Source organism: Ammospiza caudacuta, chromosome 4 (genome assembly GCF_027887145.1).
Source record: "Ammospiza caudacuta isolate bAmmCau1 chromosome 4, bAmmCau1.pri, whole genome shotgun sequence".
NCBI classification, from domain to species: domain Eukaryota; kingdom Metazoa; phylum Chordata; class Aves; order Passeriformes; family Passerellidae; genus Ammospiza; species Ammospiza caudacuta.
Genome location: NC_080596.1, coordinates 46,265,071 through 46,283,936, shown reverse-complemented (window position 1 = coordinate 46,283,936; position 18,866 = coordinate 46,265,071). Strand labels below are relative to the sequence as shown.

Sequence of the window (18,866 nt, the reverse complement as noted above, 5' to 3'; positions counted from 1 at the left end):
TAATAGTGCTTTTATTTCCTCCACTTGCATCCAATCTTGATGTGCTTATAGAGAATGATCAGCCACAGACTCCTGTGGTGGATTTTCCTGTATCTGATACTCTTTGTACATTTGTACATGGGAATTAGAACCGACTGCCATTGTCCAACACAAAGTCTTCAGTACACTGAATAACAATGTTAGTATTGTATTTGTTGAGGAAATAGGCTCAAATATCTGATCTGCTGTAAGTTAGATATCAGCCTAAGATAGTTTGTTTGTAGCACTGCAGATGGTCCAGGAAACAGAACTTTTGTGTGTAGAGATTTCCCTGGTCACGCACTTATTGCTGCTGAGTACAATGTGACTTCTCTGTTGTGTTCCAGTAGAAATTTATGACCATGTACAAATTATTCACCATCCCAATTGTTTAATGATCTGACCAGTACATTCTAGATAATATGCATGTGTGTAATATGTACAATGGCACTGCCCTTAGCATGAGGATCTCTTCTTTTAAGAAAAACTTTAAAGTTAAAATTACAGAAACTATGATGCGAATTGTCTGCCTATGTTTTTCTCTTTGATTATCTATCTGAAAACTCTTTAATTAGAACTAGACTTCTAACTTCTGAGTATTCAGATCCTTGTAGGCTGAGGTAGTGTGGTCTAGGGCAAACAGTATTTATGGTTGTGTTTAACATAAAGCGTAGAAATAGTTCTGTGAGGCTTTCATAAAGCACATACTAAAGCATATACTCAGCATATGCCTTGCTGCGTTGGATCTTAGTAAAGATCCCCTGCCATTTTGGGGACCTCTTGTTGCCTGTTAATAAAACTGAAACATGGGGGAGCCATTTTCATTACAGGCATCATCTGCCTGGGCTCCATCAAGCATTTTCTCATACAAAGAGTATATTTGCATATAAGCTTTCTACCTGCTTATAGGCTCAGCAAGAGAGACTTCTTCTAGCAAGGAAGTCTCAGGACAGTTGTTCCTTTGTGCAAGTGTTGGTGTCACAATCTAAACACTTGGGGTTTATCAAGTTTTCATTGCGTTCTTATTGCCATCATTTTCCTGCTAACAGTAAACATCTGAAAGAATTTCTTTAAAATAGGGAGAGAAATAAAATAGCTTCACCATACCTTCAGAACTAATGCTTCATACTTTTTTTACCCTCCAGCACTGAGTGTATGAGTTGGCATATGAGGTGTATTGTTGCAGAGCAGGAATGCTCTGCAGAGTCTTAATGATGTGCATTAAGAGAATATACTGCCTCCTGCAAAATAGGATCCTGCCTGGTAATAAATGTATGTTTGTAAATCACCTGCAATGTTTAAACTGACTGAATAAACAATCCTTGTAGTAAACTCACCACTGATTCAGTTCCTTAACTTTGCAGATATTTTCTCAAGTAGATTACTGTCTCAAGCTCAAACTGTGATGCTGGCAAGCACAATTAATGAAAGTCTGACACTCCTCATGCAAGACAGGAAAGCTCCTGTCCTCTCTAAATATCTGGGAACTGTTCTCTTCCTAAGAAAATGAAAATCTGTAATTTTCCAGACACACTTATCTATCCTGCTGTTGATCCATCTGCACTCTGTGTTCTAAATCAGTCACTCCTTTCACCAAAGGTCCTTGGAGTAGAATTCAATACAAAGGATTGTAACTGTAAAGAGCGTGTACTAGAATTAGATTTAGAATTAATATGAACACTCTATCAGAAAATTACATTTAAATCTGCTTTTCATAATATCTCTTGTGAAATGGCAAAGAGTAAATAACAGAATCACAAAATTGGTAAGGTTGAAAGGGACCATATTGGGTCACTTAGTCCAACCTTCCTGCTCAGGCAAGAACTGTGTTCTTCTGCCTTAAGGTCTGTAGGTGCTTGAAGATCTGAAAAAGAATGGAATTAAATCCCAACAGTCAAGTCATGCATCTTGATTCATGAATAAACTGAGGGTGAGGAAACCTTCCTTGACTTCTCACTAACCCTTTTTATAGCTCCATATGAATGTGGAGCAGAAGGGATGACAGCATGTTTTCTTCAGCACCCCACACTTCAGAACTTACCGGGAACAGAAGTAATTACAAGTAGATATCAGGGTCTCCTGGAGAAAATAGAGCAGATGTCAATGAGATTCCCACAAGTCTTTTCAGTAACCTCTTGCAATGCAAAGAATTTCTGAGCTGTTAATCATTGTAATATTATCAAGGATATGTATTTAGTGAAACTAAATGTAACAATGGTAACTACAGTTGTATGCAACCCAACAGACCCATTTTTGTGCATTAGCACAGCCATTCATTTCCTGCTGCATTAGCTCTTCCAGATGAAGTTAGCTATAGAAGAACGTCATGAAAATTAATCCAGGATTTCCCTCTGAAAAAGTTAGGCCTGCTACTGTGCTTAAACTTAGTGTTCTTTTACCTCAGCATCAAAGATGAGGTGTGAGCTTAATCCAGGTGACTGATTTTGAAATCTTACTCACTGCAGTGGTGCTTTGTGTGCACAGACCCTTGCAGGCCTTTGTTCCACCGCAGCATTGGCTGTCTGAGAGCTGAGTATCTCAGCTGATCATCGGGCGTGCGTCTTGGCACTGAAGCGTCCGATGCTTCCAGTGCAACATTCATTGCCTCTGTCAGGGGCAAATCCATTCCCAAAAACAATTTTCAGGAGGAAATTAGGAAGGAGCTGAATTACGAAACAAAACCAGCCCTTTGCTCCCTGTTCCTCCCCCACCACTTTCTTCTTGAAGCAAGGATCTTAAAGACTGATTGAAACAATCTTGAATAAAATTATTTCAGGCATATGGCATTTAATTTCATTGCATTCATTTGGCTTCTACCCCAGTGTCATTAAGTATTTGAATGGTACTTTAGCTCTTTAGAAGCAGAAAATTCAAAGTTATTTTAGTATTAAATACTAAAGGCCTGTGGTTTGCATGTGTCAGATTTGGATTGCCTCATTTACCTGCATATCTTTTAGGTATGCAGGACTACGTTGTTTCTCAGCAAAATTAGATTAATGTGGAAAGATTAGTGATTTGTATGAAGCCCCTTAGTGAGTGTCAGCAATGTGGCCTAAACTGTTCAGATAGAAGTTGTCAGGAGTACAGAGCTGTAGTGATGAAACTGAGTTTGTCTGTTAAAGCTTGGGTAAGAGTTAAGCATGCTTTGGGTAAATATATTGAAGCCACCTGCTAGAAATCATTTTAGCTCTGCAGTGTTCCTGGAGTCCTGTACTTGTTGGGTCTGAAAATAAATATCATGTTGCATTTTGTATCTTATATGTGGTACTGTCAGCAATTCAGTTCCAAGCTAAAAGAAGGCATGGAAATGGTGTCTCCTCTAGCAGTCTGAAAATGCAGTGGGAATTTGAGGCTGTAAGAACATTCTGTAGCAGTGAAAGAAATGCAACATTTCAGTCAGAGACCATATATAAAAAAAGAAAAATTGTCATAGTTTTTATAAGAGCTTTTAAAAATTCACAGCAGTAGTTTACTGATAACTGCAGCATAAAAATAATATAACAAAACTTCATTCACTGCCCATTGTTTATTTCCATAGCTCTCAAGAAATAAAAAATATCAAAAAATCAGGAAATCTCAAAAAAATACATATTTTTTTGTCACAAAACTGGCTGAATAATAGCAGCAGAGATCAGATCATTGCTGAAAACCAGTAATTTTTTTGAGCAGTGGAATGTCTGGCCTTGTTAGGAATACAAGAGAATATGGTAATATACATATTACCTCGCTTAATTTAGGGTTCCTGTTGAGTTGAACTGAAACTGGAATTGTTTTGATATTTTGTTTACTTGTATTAATTAGTACCTTAATCTCCCATCATAAAAATGGCCCCTCATACATACATTCCAACTTACTCCAATATAGCCAGTTTATATTTTTAATTTATTTTTTGAAGCTATATTACATTATGAAATCTGATTTTACCTTTGTTTTATCTTGGACTTGATGTGGGCATAATGCAGTGGGAGAATTTTTTTATTTTTTTTTTCAGCCCTCAGTATTTTGGCCTCTGGTGTGTCTGCCCATTTGCTAAGTAGATTCTGTTGGACAGTGTATATGTAACAATACAGCTAAGACTGGCTAGTATGCAGATGCCACTTTATCCTGAGATAAAGCTGTGACATAAACTGGCAGTAGGTGGAAAACAGTGCCTGCTTCATCCCATGACATCAGTGGGTTAAAGTTGGCTATTATATAGCATGTTATGAGATTTCTGCAGTTGTAGTTTGGCTGATTGTGTTTTACTATTTATTTGTAAGTAATGTACAGAGTTGGGATATCTATATAGATTCAACTTTTGTGTGCATTTTACATTATTTTGGTGCAAGTTATTATCTGTAAAAAGTGACCTGATTCACTGCTCCATTAGGAGTTTTCATAAGGATTCCTGTGAGTGCCAAGACACTCACATGTCCTGATTCTGTGCATAGAAATACATCAAGCAACATTAAGAATGTCAGTGTTGTCTGGGGAGACATATTAAATCACTGGATGAAAACAACCACATCTGCTTATAAATTGTTGAAAAAGACTTGGTAACTTTGGCTGCTTAGAAAATATTTGGAGAGATCTACTCTTCACATCTTTTAGTTTGTGCAAAGGAGTGAATAAACCTTATAAGCAGCTTTTGAAAATATTTCCACATTCCTGTATGGAAAATATTTTTAGTTTATAGTTTCAAGACCAAGAAGTTAATCACTAGGTTTTTTATCCTACAGCAAATATTTACAAGAAAGCTACTAAACACTTGAAGATAGGGTGACTTATAATGGAAGTGACAGCTCATCTTTAACTTTGGAAGGACAAGCAGTACCAATTTAATTAAAGCAGTGTTAAAATAGGACTGCCATTTGTATCACAGTGATTCTCCACCCCTCCAAAAAGCTCTGCTGCCATTTTGTACCACACATTCTTGTCCTGTGCAAATTAATAGATCGTTTTATTTTCCGCAGGAAATCTGAAGACTTTTATAGCAAATCCTCCAGTGTCAAAATGAACACAGGTATGCTGCATCTGTGAGATTTTTTGTGTTGTTTTGTGAGCAGAAAAGATCCCAAATTTACTAGAATTTTTATAAACAAATTGTATATTAGTTGGTGCTGAACTCAAAATAAGCAAGATATTTTGACAGTATGCCTGCTTTTGTCCATTTGTATCCCATATATAAAATTTACATACATGTTTTTCTATGTATGGACATATATGGATACACAAAATAAAAGTGCATGCTTAGACTTGTGTGCTTAATTTAATAGTATCAGTTTTGTGCGTGTGTATGTTTTATGTGAAAATACATAGTATGAGGATACAACAGTGATGGAAAAGTGGAATTAAAGCATCACATTTCCTAAGAAAATGCACATGCTTTAAAAATCCCTTATTTCCATTCTGTCACTAAATTAAGGGGCATATAGTCCCTGTATTGAAAATGTACTTGCATATCAGCTGAGAATAATCTTGAGGATGTGTTATACTTAGAGTGCTTTGTATTTTCTCTCAAGTTGCTGTAACAGATGTATTGACCCAATTAAGGACTCTATAGAAAGTTATCTTCATGGTCTGTGACAGCATACTAATGTTTGCTCCTGAACTTCTGAAGCCAGTAAGATAGTGCTGCTCTTTGTGCTGGAAGAGAGAATATGCCTCTTGAAAGCAGACTGCTGAAATTGTGGCCTCACTCAGGTGTAAATTTTCACTTGCAGTCAGCTCTTTCAGACTCCATAGGTGAGCTGTCTGGTTTGCAGATTAACTGTGGTGCAAGGACAGACCTATCCATCCTTTCCAAACCAGTGGCTTTATCATTAACCACAGTGCTTCACCATGTCATGATATGTGGGACCTGGGGACCAGAACTACCATTGAAGTCTGAATTTCAGCAGCATGCTCTAAGTCAAAGGGATTGGCTTTTCCATGGTATAGGTGCCATTATCTAGATAACTGTATTAATCCAGCTTCATGGCTTCCTGTTGTCTCAGACAACTGAAACTCAGTAGGATCCATTTTTGGAGCATATCTTTTAATACAAAGTTAAAATATATCAGTTCACTTGTAACCATTACATTTGTTAATAGAAAAAACAGGAGAAAATAAGTTTCTAGTTTGAGTGTGTACTTTTGTTCCCCAAAGTTTTGGTTGTTCTTAATTGTTTTTCAAATCCTAATCAAAGTGGTGTATTTTTCATTTATAAAAATTCTATTTGAAATTTTTCCCGTTCCTTTCTCATTTTGGTGGAGATGTCTTTCCTAAACATGTCAGTCTGCATAATTCAGGTAGTACTAAAATACGACTTGCTTCACAGAACTGTAATTTCAGACGTAACTTTGCTAATCATCATACTATAATTACATTGTGCATTGCCATCATATGAGTCAAAATCACATGACAGAGGTAATTTTATAGCTTCTACTTCAAAAAATATGAATAAAGAGGTAAATTGCCAGTTTGTGCTACTTGGGCCCCAAAGTATGATGTTGTACCAAGATTTTTGATGTAAGTTAATGAATTTGATGTTGTTCAACATTGTACTAAGATTTTTTATGTAAGTTATGAATTCACAAGAGAGAAGAAATAAGATTTAAATAATCTGCAGCTGAATGACTTCTCTTGGGGACTGGGAGCCTTCTGATCACATAGGAGCCTTAAAAACAGACCTTAAAGACCTGAACACACCTGAAATCCTCTCCAGTTACTTAAAGATACCATGATTTTAGGTTGAACTTTAATCTACTCTGCACGTGGACAGTGAAAACATTTTTTTCATCTTCTATGTGCTTGATATTAAAGTGCATGTTATCAGCTGCACTGAAAGGAAGGTATTGACAAAATGTGGCAATTCTTATCAGTTCTATTGAGGTAGATTGTTTTCTGACTGTAAAAAAATTAAAAACATATGAGTAGGGTATAAAAGTGGATGTCTTACACCTATCCTTGCACCTATCTAAAGCATTACTTCATTAAGAAAGAGTGACACAGGTGGAAGCTGTTCTATGTTCTGTTCTGGTCTAGCTATTTCCTTTTTTCCATTTTTTCTTTCCTTTTTTTTTTAACCTTTTTTCTTTCTACAGTACTCTGTCTTTTGAACATGAGTGCTACAGCTTTGGTTTGGGGTTGGTGGTTTTTTTTCTTTCACTGCTTTATAACAGAAATTTGTGCATGGTGCAATTGTAGGTTATTGGATGCTATTGATTTGCCACTGGTTTGTTTTAAAAATATGTATTTCATCAATGACTCCTGCAGATAAATGAGCTTTCTCGTTTGATGCCAGTAACTGGTGGAGTGGCAAAGCTGATGTATATGCAGCTTTAAAAATAAAAAGTAAATCTACTGCTTAGGCTGGGTTCCTCTAATCCAGAGTTTCTTCCCTGTGGCTGCAGACTTGGCAGTCTGTCTCAGCAAACCCTCCGGAAGATATTTTTGTCTACAGAGAAAATGTTTTGAAGGGCTTTGGTTTGCAATACTCTACCATATATGGGAGAGATTTTTAGCATTTGATGTTAATTCTGTTCCACATGTTAGGAAGGAATATTCAGCAGCATAAGGCAATGAAACATTTTTGCAAAAGCAAAGAAGCAGAGGTAAGAAATAGAGAAGGTTTTTCAGAAGTACCAAGGGTACTTTGGCTTCTGCTTCCTTTTGGAGTTCAAATGTTGTCATAAATCTAAAATAGTCTCATAGAATGTGTGTGTGTTTTTAAACCTAGAGTAAGCAATCATCAGCAGAATCATATTTTAAGCTATATTTAGCGGGTTTCTTCTATAAGTCTTCAGGTATTTTACAGATTGATGAACGTCATTAACTTGGTTGCTTGATTAACTAACTCACAGAAAACATGAGCTGCCCCTGAAACTCACATCAGATTAAAACACAGGATAAATGTCCTTATTGTTCATTATGCATATGTGCATGCATAGCTCATGTCGAGGAGAGATAATTGCATTGAGGGATAAGAAATGGATAGAAGTTAGTAGTTAAACAGATTCTTAGTGTCCATCTGTAAATATTTTGGCTGAATTTCACACAGATCATTCTTGATAAATGCATTTAATTTTAAAGCTATTAAACAAGTAAGCTGTTTGCATTAGATGAAGCACATAAAGAACAGCCAAGAGTGAAAAGTATGCAGTTCTGGAAGACTGCTAATATTATCTGTTTGTTAAAATTATTAATGGAATTCATTACATGGACTATTCTCTTACATTTTGTCTGGGAGACAAGAACATAATTTCTTAGGTCCATGTAGAGTTCCTGAGCAGATTGTTAAGCCACTTTTAAATCACTGAAGTAAATTAGGTGGGCTTGAGTTCCAGGCATTCTACAAAAAATTTAAATTTTAGCAGCATGAAAGAACCAAATAATAAGTTTACCTGTCAGTGTAGATTATGTTGTAAAAAACTCATCAGCACATGCAAAAAGGAATTCAGATAAAGAGTGGAAGAAGTGGAAGCCCAAGTAATAGCCTGCTCTGCCAGGATATTCCCAGGCCTGTCATGGGAGCCATCAAAGGCCTATGTGTCTCCAAAAGCCTGGAAGAGCACAGAGACACAAGGGCAGGCAAGAACACAAATTGGGGTGACCCAAGGAACAAAGGGTGTCCCTTGTCCAGGGCTGTCACAGGAGAGCAGGCATGGAGGGAGGGGCAGACTCGATGTTTGAGCCCAGTTAGTTGCTGGAAGGATCCACTCTGTGCATGTGTGCCATTCTCCCTCTTGGAGCTTCAGCCAGAGAGGGGAGGGTGGTGAGGCCATTGTGCCATGTTGGTGTGAGTGCTTGGGGCTGTGTGTCCAGCCATGTAGGGATGTGGTGTGTACATCTGTCTGCTAGGAAAGCATTTCCAGTCTCCCTCCTGGTTGGACCTGGGGACATAAAGAGGCAGCAGCTTGGTCTGTCCTAGTCTGTTGGACCCAGCACTATATTTTTACCTCAAAAGGCCAGAATGCAAGTAAGGAGTAAGAAGCCCTGCTCTAAAGACTTCTAAACTTGAATTCACTGTGCAGACAAAAGGAAAAATGATACCATTCACAATTTCAGTGAATAGAATAATGATCAGTAAACCTAATGTTTGGATGCCATTTTTCTTCTCTTTAATAAACTTTAAGAGCTTATTAAAACTTTATTGCCCCTGGCTGCTCTCTCTCACCCCTTCACACAAGGTCAGCATCCTTTCTCTTTGCCCTCTTTGTTTATGCCCCTGCTTTTACTAACTCTCTGAAACAGTCTTTTTAAGAACCCACCCCTTGCTCTCAAATGGAATGATGGTGTTTTGAATCGTCTCCATCTGGCTTTGGGGCAGGAGCCAACCAGTAGACCATTTCTCAAACAGAGATACAGCTCACTGAGGATGGCGCTGTCTCTAGAGGGAGCAGCTCTTGGGGCTGTGAATTTAGGGGGAAGGGTTAAATGTGGAAACAATTAAGAGAGGAAGAGAAAAAGAAGCTGCAATTACATTTTAGGCAGCTGTTTTGATTATGAGTTATTGCCCGACTTCATATTCTAGCACTGCCTGCCGTCCTTAGCTAGTTTGGGTCTCCTTTGCTTCAATGTTAAAGCAATTTCTAGTTAGACAGGACTCCTTCCTGAAGAATTTTTCAGGTCAAAGGAATTGTGAGTGTGTGTATGCATATTTGTGCCCACATTTTTAATATATGCAAACGTTTCGTATAGAATGTTTCATATAACCTCATTTGTTCCTTAAGTAACACCTGTGGGATATAATTGCTTATAGTTTGCAAGTGAAATGAGCAGAAGATCATTAATTCAGTCTTCCTTACTGTTTCTTAATACTCCACACTCCACTTAATGGGAACCTGGCCTGAACAGAGATGAGAGGATGGAACCCATCATGCATCAATATGTGCTTAGCCAGACACATTCCTATTCTACTAGAAATTTTGCAAAACTCAATATATAAATCATATAAATGTGAGGTTATGTCTTAACTGAATGCTAATTAGAGCTCATTATTTTTTCTACAGATACTGATAAATAATGCAGGAACAGACTTGTGAATATATATAAATTATATATATAGGGGTAAATATTGTATGTAGTCAGTTAAAATCTGTTTTATTTCTCTTGCATGAAGGTAAAACACTTTGCTAGATTATGGGTCCATGAAGTATAAAACTCTGACTCAATTGAGTTACATGAACAACTAAATGGAAGCAGAATTTCCTGAAGTTAAAATAATTAAATGTTTGTAGTCATTTTCTCGTGATCTTCCCTATCTCTATCATGAAATTCAGGAAGATAGCTCTTGAAAAACTACAAATAAATTGCCGCTGAGTTTGAATAAGAGCTGTGACAGTATAAAAATTATTTTTTGCACATTAGCTTATATTAAGTGTACACTTTTAAAGTCTGCCAATATTCAGATTAGAAGAGAACCTCAGTATCAACACATCACCAAATCTCATTGGAATTACCTCTGTTGTATGTCAATGGTGGAGGAAAAGGAGTACAAGAAGGGAAAATGTAATCTCAATTACCATTTCCATTCTGTATTTATGTAAGCAAACTAAAACACATGTACAGGTTTGATAGCCATTGCCTTTGTGTCACATGTACAATGCCAATAATTACTGGCAGGTAATGTATTGCTTTCAGCTACTGCTGGCTGAAATGATTTGGCCTTTTGCCTTGCACCTTGGAATTGACAATGATTTTTTGGTACCACTTTCCTCTAAGGCAATGGCTCTGATGTTTGCCAATGTTAACAACTTCTTAATGCATGTCCTACAGGGCCTGTGGCCAGGGGAGTATTGGAAAGATTGAAGTAGCAGGGGCTTATTGGAATGAGCAAAGAAATACCAGGAGCTTACTTCTCTTGCAGACCTGGGTTAGAGATGACTCTGTGGCTCAAATCACTGCTATTATGGCAGATACTTTCTGCAAATAGGTTGCAGGTCTTCATAAACACCTTAATTTTATAAAACTCCCTGTCATAGGTTACAGAAATAAAAAAGGCATTTATCTTACTTGTAGTTCTTGAATTCCTTGAAGCACTAAATCAAATCTCAGTAGTATCAAATACTAAAAATAATTCTTTTAGTGAAGAGCAGAAAAATACTCTAGGTAAATATAATTGCAAAGAATATTTATTAACTTTATTTTACAACTATGCTAGAGTTGCTAAAAAGCTAAGTTGTGTCTTCTAATAATAAGAGAGTATTTATAAAATGTAATAGCAGCTCCAGTGAGAGAGGAGTAGAATAAAGAAGGGAGTTGAGCAAGATCCAGAAGGAAGGTTTTTTCTATACCTCATTTTTTAAAAATTTTGAAATTTTAGATTTCTAGTCATTTCCTGTTATTCGGTTCCAGATAAATATATATTTTGTTTTTTTAACTTACATTAGATAAAAAAAGGGGAAGAGGGACAGCCAGTTCATTTCATCAAAATGAAAAAAAAATTATGCTTTCACTGGTAATTTTGTTTCTTGAGCATAAAGGATCCAAAAGACTGAGGAAAAGTACTTTGTCAGCTGATCAAACATGAGCTTAGTTTATGAATGGTGTCTTTCTAATGCCTACAATGAAATTATTTTACAGTGCAGATTATTGATTAATATTATTCTGAAATGCTTAAGCCTTTATCTTGATTACTTGTTTGCTTTTGCTAATTAGCTGTAATTAAGCAGTCTTTCAGGTAACAGTGTGTATATATTTCCCTAGTGGATTAAGTATTAAACACAGCTTTCTTCACTTATTTTCTGTGAGGTTTATTGTTATTTAAAGCCTGTGAAATTTTATGTATTCTGCTAATCTGCCAAACCTGCAAATTCACACATTTCTGCAGCAGTTCCCTAACTGCATGTTTATTTTCATGTGTGTTTGGCATATCTCTCAGTGTGATGTGTTGCATGTGCTTGCTCCCTTTGTCTGGGGCTGCTGTCTGTATTGTTTTGTGCTTCCAGATAGCGGTGGGTGTGCTCGCAAACGCGCTGCAATGTCTGTCACACTAACAGCTGTGAAGAGGGTTCAGAGTTCTCCAAACCTATTGGCCTCAGGTATCACCACCAACCACTGAGATACAACTGCTGAATGGCTTTTTTCTACCGTGGTGCACTCCTGCCACGTTACTTTGCCAGGAGAAGGGTAGCACTATTTCCTATTACACTGACAGATGTATTACTTCTACAGTGCTTTTTAGAGAGTGTTCTTAATTCCTCTCTGCCTATGTTTAGTAGTCATTCATGAAAAAAATCAGGAATACTTCGGGAAAATTAATTATATTTGTAAATTAATAAATTAGTAAATTAATTTTGCTCTTGATATGTGTTTTGGGTCTCACACCCACTGTATTTGTTTCAAGATAACAAAGCATGTAAAAGACGTTTTGCTTATTACATACTTTTTACTCTTCTCAAGGAAAGGATCTGAATATTGTTTTTAAATTATTTTCAGAAGCTAGATCAGTTTTAAAAAATAATTTATGAAGATCATTTACCTAAAAATATTCATAACAAGTAAAAGATACTAAATATTCATTAGACAGGCAGAACTGCTTCTCATCAATACTTCTGTGTTTTTTGTAAATTTGATTTATTTCTAACACAAATTAATGTTGAATATTTCTTTTTCAGGGTCTGATTCTCAGTCTCCAGATTCAGGTAAATGAAACACTGTATTATTTATGTATCAGTGTAATACCATGTAAGTGGATGAATTGCAATAATCTTCTATTTGATTTCATTATTCCATACTTCCTCATTCTTCAAGGAAAGCACCTCTGAGATTAGGTAATTCTAATTGTTAATGGTTAAGACCTCAAATTCAGGGTTCATTTGAAAGCAGTTATTTCATGTAACACAGAATATGTTGTCAGAAAAATGAAATGTGTGGGAAAAAAGCAGGCTGCTAATTTGCCACCTTTAGCTTCATCACTGTGGCACCATTCAGTGGTACTTGCTATTTCCTTTTTAGTGCCTTACTCAGGATTGCAAGTTCTGCCCACCTTCACTTAGCAGCCTGCTCACATAATGTGTCACTTTTCCCAGCCTCTTACAGTATTTTGTCTTCAACATCTCCCTCTATGTTTGGCCAATGCTTTGAGGGCATTCCAGGTCTGGGGATAGAGAAAAAAAAAAAAACATGGTTTGTAGGAAAATAGAGGTGTAATTTAGATTTTGCAATAAGATTGGAACACTATTGGAACAACCAGGTTACTGTGGTGAAATTTTTTGAAACTGCCATGACCAGCTAACCTTACATGAGTTGAGATGTTTTTCAAAATCTAACTCAGCCATGAAGTTCAAGAATGTAATCTGAAAGTGAAGAAACTTGAGCCTGAAGCACCAGCACCTCAAAAGGACTTTCAAGGTTAAAAATCCATAGTCTGTATGAAAATTGTGGGAAGATGTCTTCCTGCCCAACACCAGAACTGCTGTCAATGCTTAAATTCTCTGAACTTTTAAAGATTAATATTTTGTAAAGTGGCAGATTTAGCCATGTTCTTATAACTTCCATGGTAAAACAGCATCACTGTCAGTTGTGCAGTTTGTTTAGTAGCTGGGTTGCTATGTTGAGAGCAGTGCAGATGTACTAATCACACCCAAAAAATGGTTTCATTCTTTTCTATTTGCAAAAGCTTGGCAATCTTACAATGATGGCAGCCGAGAGACACTGAATGGGGATGCTAGCAGCTCATCTCTTTCAGCAAAAGGCTTCAGGAGCGTGCGGCCAAACCTACAGGATAAAAAATCCCCAACTCAGGTAAAACTGGACACACCACATTTAATGCTACACCACTGCTGGGGGGTTAGCACATATGGATGGGATACCTCTGTGAAACATTGTCTGATGTCTTGCAGACAGTGTGAATCACCTGCTCATGTGGGTCACTAAAGGCTGGTTTGCTGCATAGATAAAGCATACTGCACACAGGCTGTGTGCCCCCAGGTTAATTACCAGAAATTGCTTTCACTGAGCAAGACAGCTAAATAAAACTAGGTCATACACAAGTAAAAGCTTTCTAGGAGTGTTCCCAGACTTCAAAGAGTATTTATTAACAGTTTACACTTGGAAAAATGCACCGGTCATCAAAATAGCTGAGGATTAGGACGTATTAATTATATGGTAGAAAATGCTTCTGCCTGTTTTGCAGAACAATGTCATTAGAGCATACTAAAAGCAGAAACAAAAAAAATCAAGCAAAAAACCACACAACATAAACAAAATACCACCTCCACACTTAGAAACATCTTAATCTGTCCAAAAAAAATCAGCATACCAATTTTAATACTCTCTCTGGTACTATTTTAATTCAAAAGACTAAGGGGCTCTGTGTTTTATATATGTGTGTTACCTGTGAGTAATTGCTTTCTATCTAAGATCATGGAGTACTTACATACCTGAATGCTTTCACAGCAATAATTCTTTTTCAGTGTAAGAATTGGTTTTTTTAAAAGAAAACTAATGACTGTGGGCTTCCTTCTGATCCTTTCTGATCCCACTTTGGTCTGAGCAAATGGAACATGTGGCTTTTTAAACAGAAGTTGCACAGGAAATGGTGGTGGGAACCTGACCAATTTAGTTGTTCATTGACTTTAGCAATGTTGAGATGAAGCCCTTTAATTTGCTAGTTCCTTTGTTTAAATATAAAAGTAAAACTGAACTATATCTCCTACTAACATTTACTTTCTTTCTGTTTCTTCTTCAATGTTATTTTGCTGTGTGTGGATGCTTTTGGCAAATAAGGCACCTGTGCCACCTCCTAGAAAAGAAAGCTTTCGGAAAGCAAGAGTAACTAATCCCGAGAACGAGATTAATCTCCAGGCAGGAACTGCTGGCCCAGCTAAACACCTCCTCTCAGATACTGCCTATTTCACTAGTGAAACATTTGTGCAGGAGACAATGTCTTCTCAAGTATCTAACACAAGGGTGTCCTATGCACAGAAAATCATTAAACCCCTGCCCTCAGTCTCCAGTGCAGACACAGGCACGGGAGCTGGCATTAGCACCACTCTCCATCAAGGCCAGAGGCAGCAGTCTCAAAAACGTAAAATATCCACCCTGAAATTAACCCGGACCCGTGAGCCAGCGAGTGGCATTCCTTGTCATTCCCAGCAACAGCCCAAGCCTGGTGAAGAGCCAGTGTTGTCACAGAGGCCTGTCTCACCTGCCTGTAACCCCATGCCTGAGATACACACAGCATCTCTTTCCGTTCAGATAGTTCCCACCCCTGACAATAAAGCAGAGCCTGAAATCCAAGATCATCCACCTAGTATTTCTCCAGACACTTCAAAGATGTCTTCAAAGGAATTGGGACAAAAGTCTACAGTTCTTCCTTCTTCACAGGCTGCAGAATGCCATGTGGTATATTTAATTTTTCCATCTTTTATTTTAGATCTTCATGAATCACTTAATAACCATCTGTTTAGTTATACTTACTTTACCAAAGTTAGAACTTGTGTTTTCTGGGTAAAACTACCTGTCACATGGACCGAAACAGAAATGAACAAAAACTGAAGGTTTTGGAAGGTTATTGGAAAAAAAAAATTACTTAGCTGAGATGGAAGGCAGACTTCTTTGTTCCTCTGTGAGCACTTTACAGAGTGCAAACACAACATAGGAAATTAGTGTACTAATTAGCTCAAGTGGCTCTTCCTAGAGAGGGTTGCATTAGAGAGTTGTGCTGCCATAGATGCTGGAAGGATCAAGTATGGATAGTAGGGTTGGATTGGGAGGAGTTAAATGCAGCTCTGTCAGTTCTCTAGGGCCACAAAAAGTACATTTTGTCAGTCAGTGCTTTCTGCAAGGCTGGGCACTGGCATCTCCTATGTGTCCTGTGCAACAGAGCTTTTTAAAGAAAATGGGTCTGTAAATTCTTTGTCAACAACCTCCATATGAAATATCACAGGGCACTGAACTTCTGGGTCCATCTGTTTCCTCTATACCTTACACCTACTGAAATGAAAATTCTTTAACTATGCTGATCTCACCTAGGAGGAGTTGGAGTATCAGTGTAGGATCAGAGGAGTCTGAGCAGGGTATGCCACCATTCAGAAACTCCCTAAGTTAAATAAAATAAGCCTAGGCACAAGAAAGGAGCAGTGAATACATACTAGGCTTTGTAATTTCTGCTCTGCTTTACCTAGCCACATTAGGATTTTTTCTATTTAAAAAGATATAATTATTCCAGTATATCTACCAATATAACAGCTTATCTGTGTTTGAAGTGGATGTCCAGATTGCTGTAGGTCTAGGCATGTCTGCCTCAAAGCTTTCTCTGAGGGAAAACCCCATCATGGCATATTTGTGTTCATCTAGTTCTGCTGGAATAATTGAGGCTACTCTGAAGTAAATACAGCACTATCTTGTAAATTAAAAAGTCCATTTACAGCCCTGTTGTCAATAGTAGTAACACCTCTGCTTTTCCAGACTGAGGTTCTTTCAGAGCATCACCTTTAACCAGGTTTCTACTCTGGAAGACATAAGTATCTGCATTAAAAACAGGGTAGTTTTAAGGTTGTGGTATGTCTGTGTCCCCCTTCAAATGCCAAGTAAAATTTTTGATCAGAACAGAGCTCTGGTAAATTACATGGCAACAATCTGCAATGCTCCTTTTGAATTCTCTCCATTGAAAAATAGGAGCACAGAAGCCTTAACCACATTTTTCCTCCTCAAGACTAGACACAAATCTGTCATCTTAAATCCTTCTTTTAGACTGCATAGAATTTAGAACATTTCGAGAAAAACAAGTTGCTTTACCCTTTAGGAGAACCAGTCTTCTACTCAATGATTTTTGTCAGGTAAGACAAGTTAGTTCAAGCAAGAGCCACGGTAAAGAATCCATGTGAGAAACAGTAAGGAAAGCTGAGCCACAGCTTTTTCTGGTAGAAAGGGTAGATATGAAGATATTGCAAGTCTTTTAAATATGGGCATCAAAGGATACTGTCAAACAGCAGAACAGGTGTAGGTGTGGCCAATTCAACTTTTGCATCTGTTATCTTTTCACTAAAAAATAGTTGCTCAGCCTCTTAGAATATGATGCATTATATATGAGCAGATCAATCTCTCAAACAGAAAGTATGATAGCTAATAAGGATTAGGGGAAATACCTTTTTATGATTAAGAATAATACTCAAAGTTGAATCAAAAAACTAAAAATAATTCATCTTCTAGCTGGTATTTTAGGATTTTAGAAGTCAAATTTTGCATAAATTTAGAATCACATTAATTTAGAATCTTGTTTAGTTTCACTTCAAGCTGAAAAAATCAGAAAAGTATCTGTGGCTTATTTGGCAATTCTGCACTTAGTTTTCGGCTTTCTCATTGATTTCAGGATGTGGGAAGCACTATCAGAAATTTAGTGACTGGGTTGTTCTGAGTAAAAGGAGAAAAATTTCACTTGATCACAGAGATCATTAAGGCATGTAGCCATCTTTTGAAGCTGTATCCCTTTATGGATCTCTTATCTGCAAAATGCAGCTGACATTTTCTCTGGTGTTCAGTTTTGAAATAAATTCTAATGAAGGGGAGTGTATTTGGCATCACAATTGAGTGGTGGAGCCAGTGGGTTTTGTAGCTCCTTATTAAAATACATACCTAAAACTAGCATACAATCAGCATGTGTGAGATGGTGTAAAAATCTGCATCAGGTGAGTTCCCAAAATGAAGATGCCATGAACTAAGATTAGAAATAAAGGCTACAGCAATATGTTTAAAAAATATCTTTCTGACTCAGATCTCAGTTTAAAACCTTGCAACTGTTCTAGCTAATGCCAAATATTAAGATCCCTTTAGTGCTATATATCATAGTATTTGCAAGGGTCACAATTTCTCTCACATAGAAAATTAACTTTCATGCAGGATAGTATTTTCATTTTTTAAATTATTTTAGATCTTCAGGCTCTACAGGACTTTGTGTAGGAGTTAAAATACTTTTTTACCTGCAGCTTATAGGTTGTATGTCAAGCTGTGTCCTCAGAGGATGCTCTTAGACTGTAGATTAGGCCTGGCAGCAGTGTTTAAAGTTGCCAGAGAAACTCTCAAAAAACAAACACACTTAGAAAGGTGCAGCTCTCCCTCTGCATATGGGTTTATGTATGTGAAGGAGAATGAGGTAAGATCAGGTAATTATCTCTTCTTAAGAGGTAGTAAAGAAGAAATACTGTGCATGTGGGTTATCTGTGTCTAGCCAACGTGTACAAATGTATTTTGTCACAAAGTATGGAAATATAGAGCCCAGAGGGAGCTTGTGTGGTCCGGGTTAATGTATCTTGCTGTTTGTGCTCCTATTTGCACTGAATTTCACTGATATTTGCTTATCTGTTGAAGCTTTAGGAGCAAGCAGAAGTGTGCTATGACTCACTGAGTGACATTTTGTAAACACTCCTACTCAGAGAAAGGTTAAACCCCTTAAAAGTATATATGAAAATAGATGCATTCAGGTTACTCAATATTGTTACATTATTACAGTCTCAAGAGATGCCGCTTCTTTGTACCATACTGCAGATACAGGAGCAATAATTGTATCTATCTCAACAGAGAAATTTGTATTTGCTAGTATGAAACCAGTAGAGGTAAATTTTATTGTCTAAGTTTCTTATAAGAAGAAGTTATAAACTGATGAAGAATTCTGAACTGCATCTTCAGAAATAATCACCTGATTTTTTTTTTTTATTGCTTTGTTCTTGGGTTCCTAAGTGTCATGGTGTTCTAGATATCACTCTCTGAAACTGAGGTTGCAAAGCATTTTTTTTGTTATTTGAATTCCCCAGATAAGTTGAACACTTGGTTTAGTCCTGATGTCCTGGAAGAGTAAAACATCTATAGCAGATGTTTATGAAAGTGTTTCTTTTGACAGCCTTATAGCTGTAGAAATGTGCATCAAGGAAAATAAACACAGAATT

The 18,866-nt window shown here is 37.1% G+C and overlaps 1 protein-coding gene across 2 annotated transcripts in view; it reads left to right on the top strand.

Annotated features, from left to right (window-relative positions):
- Positions 1–18,866, top strand: part of SORBS2 (sorbin and SH3 domain containing 2) — a 144,901-nt gene that overhangs the window by 61,766 nt on the left and 64,269 nt on the right. Inside the window, exons 4-8 of one of the 2 annotated variants that reach the window (XM_058804275.1) lie at positions 4,971–5,020; positions 11,928–12,020; positions 12,597–12,623; positions 13,601–13,725; positions 14,710–15,327. In XM_058804275.1, coding sequence (XP_058660258.1) covers positions 5,011–5,020; positions 11,928–12,020; positions 12,597–12,623; positions 13,601–13,725; positions 14,710–15,327 — 873 coding nt within the window. In that variant the 5' untranslated portion in view covers positions 4,971–5,010. The remainder of the gene's footprint in view (positions 1–4,970; positions 5,021–11,927; positions 12,021–12,596; positions 12,624–13,600; positions 13,726–14,709; positions 15,328–18,866) is intronic. The other variant, XM_058804279.1, reaches the window with a different exon arrangement.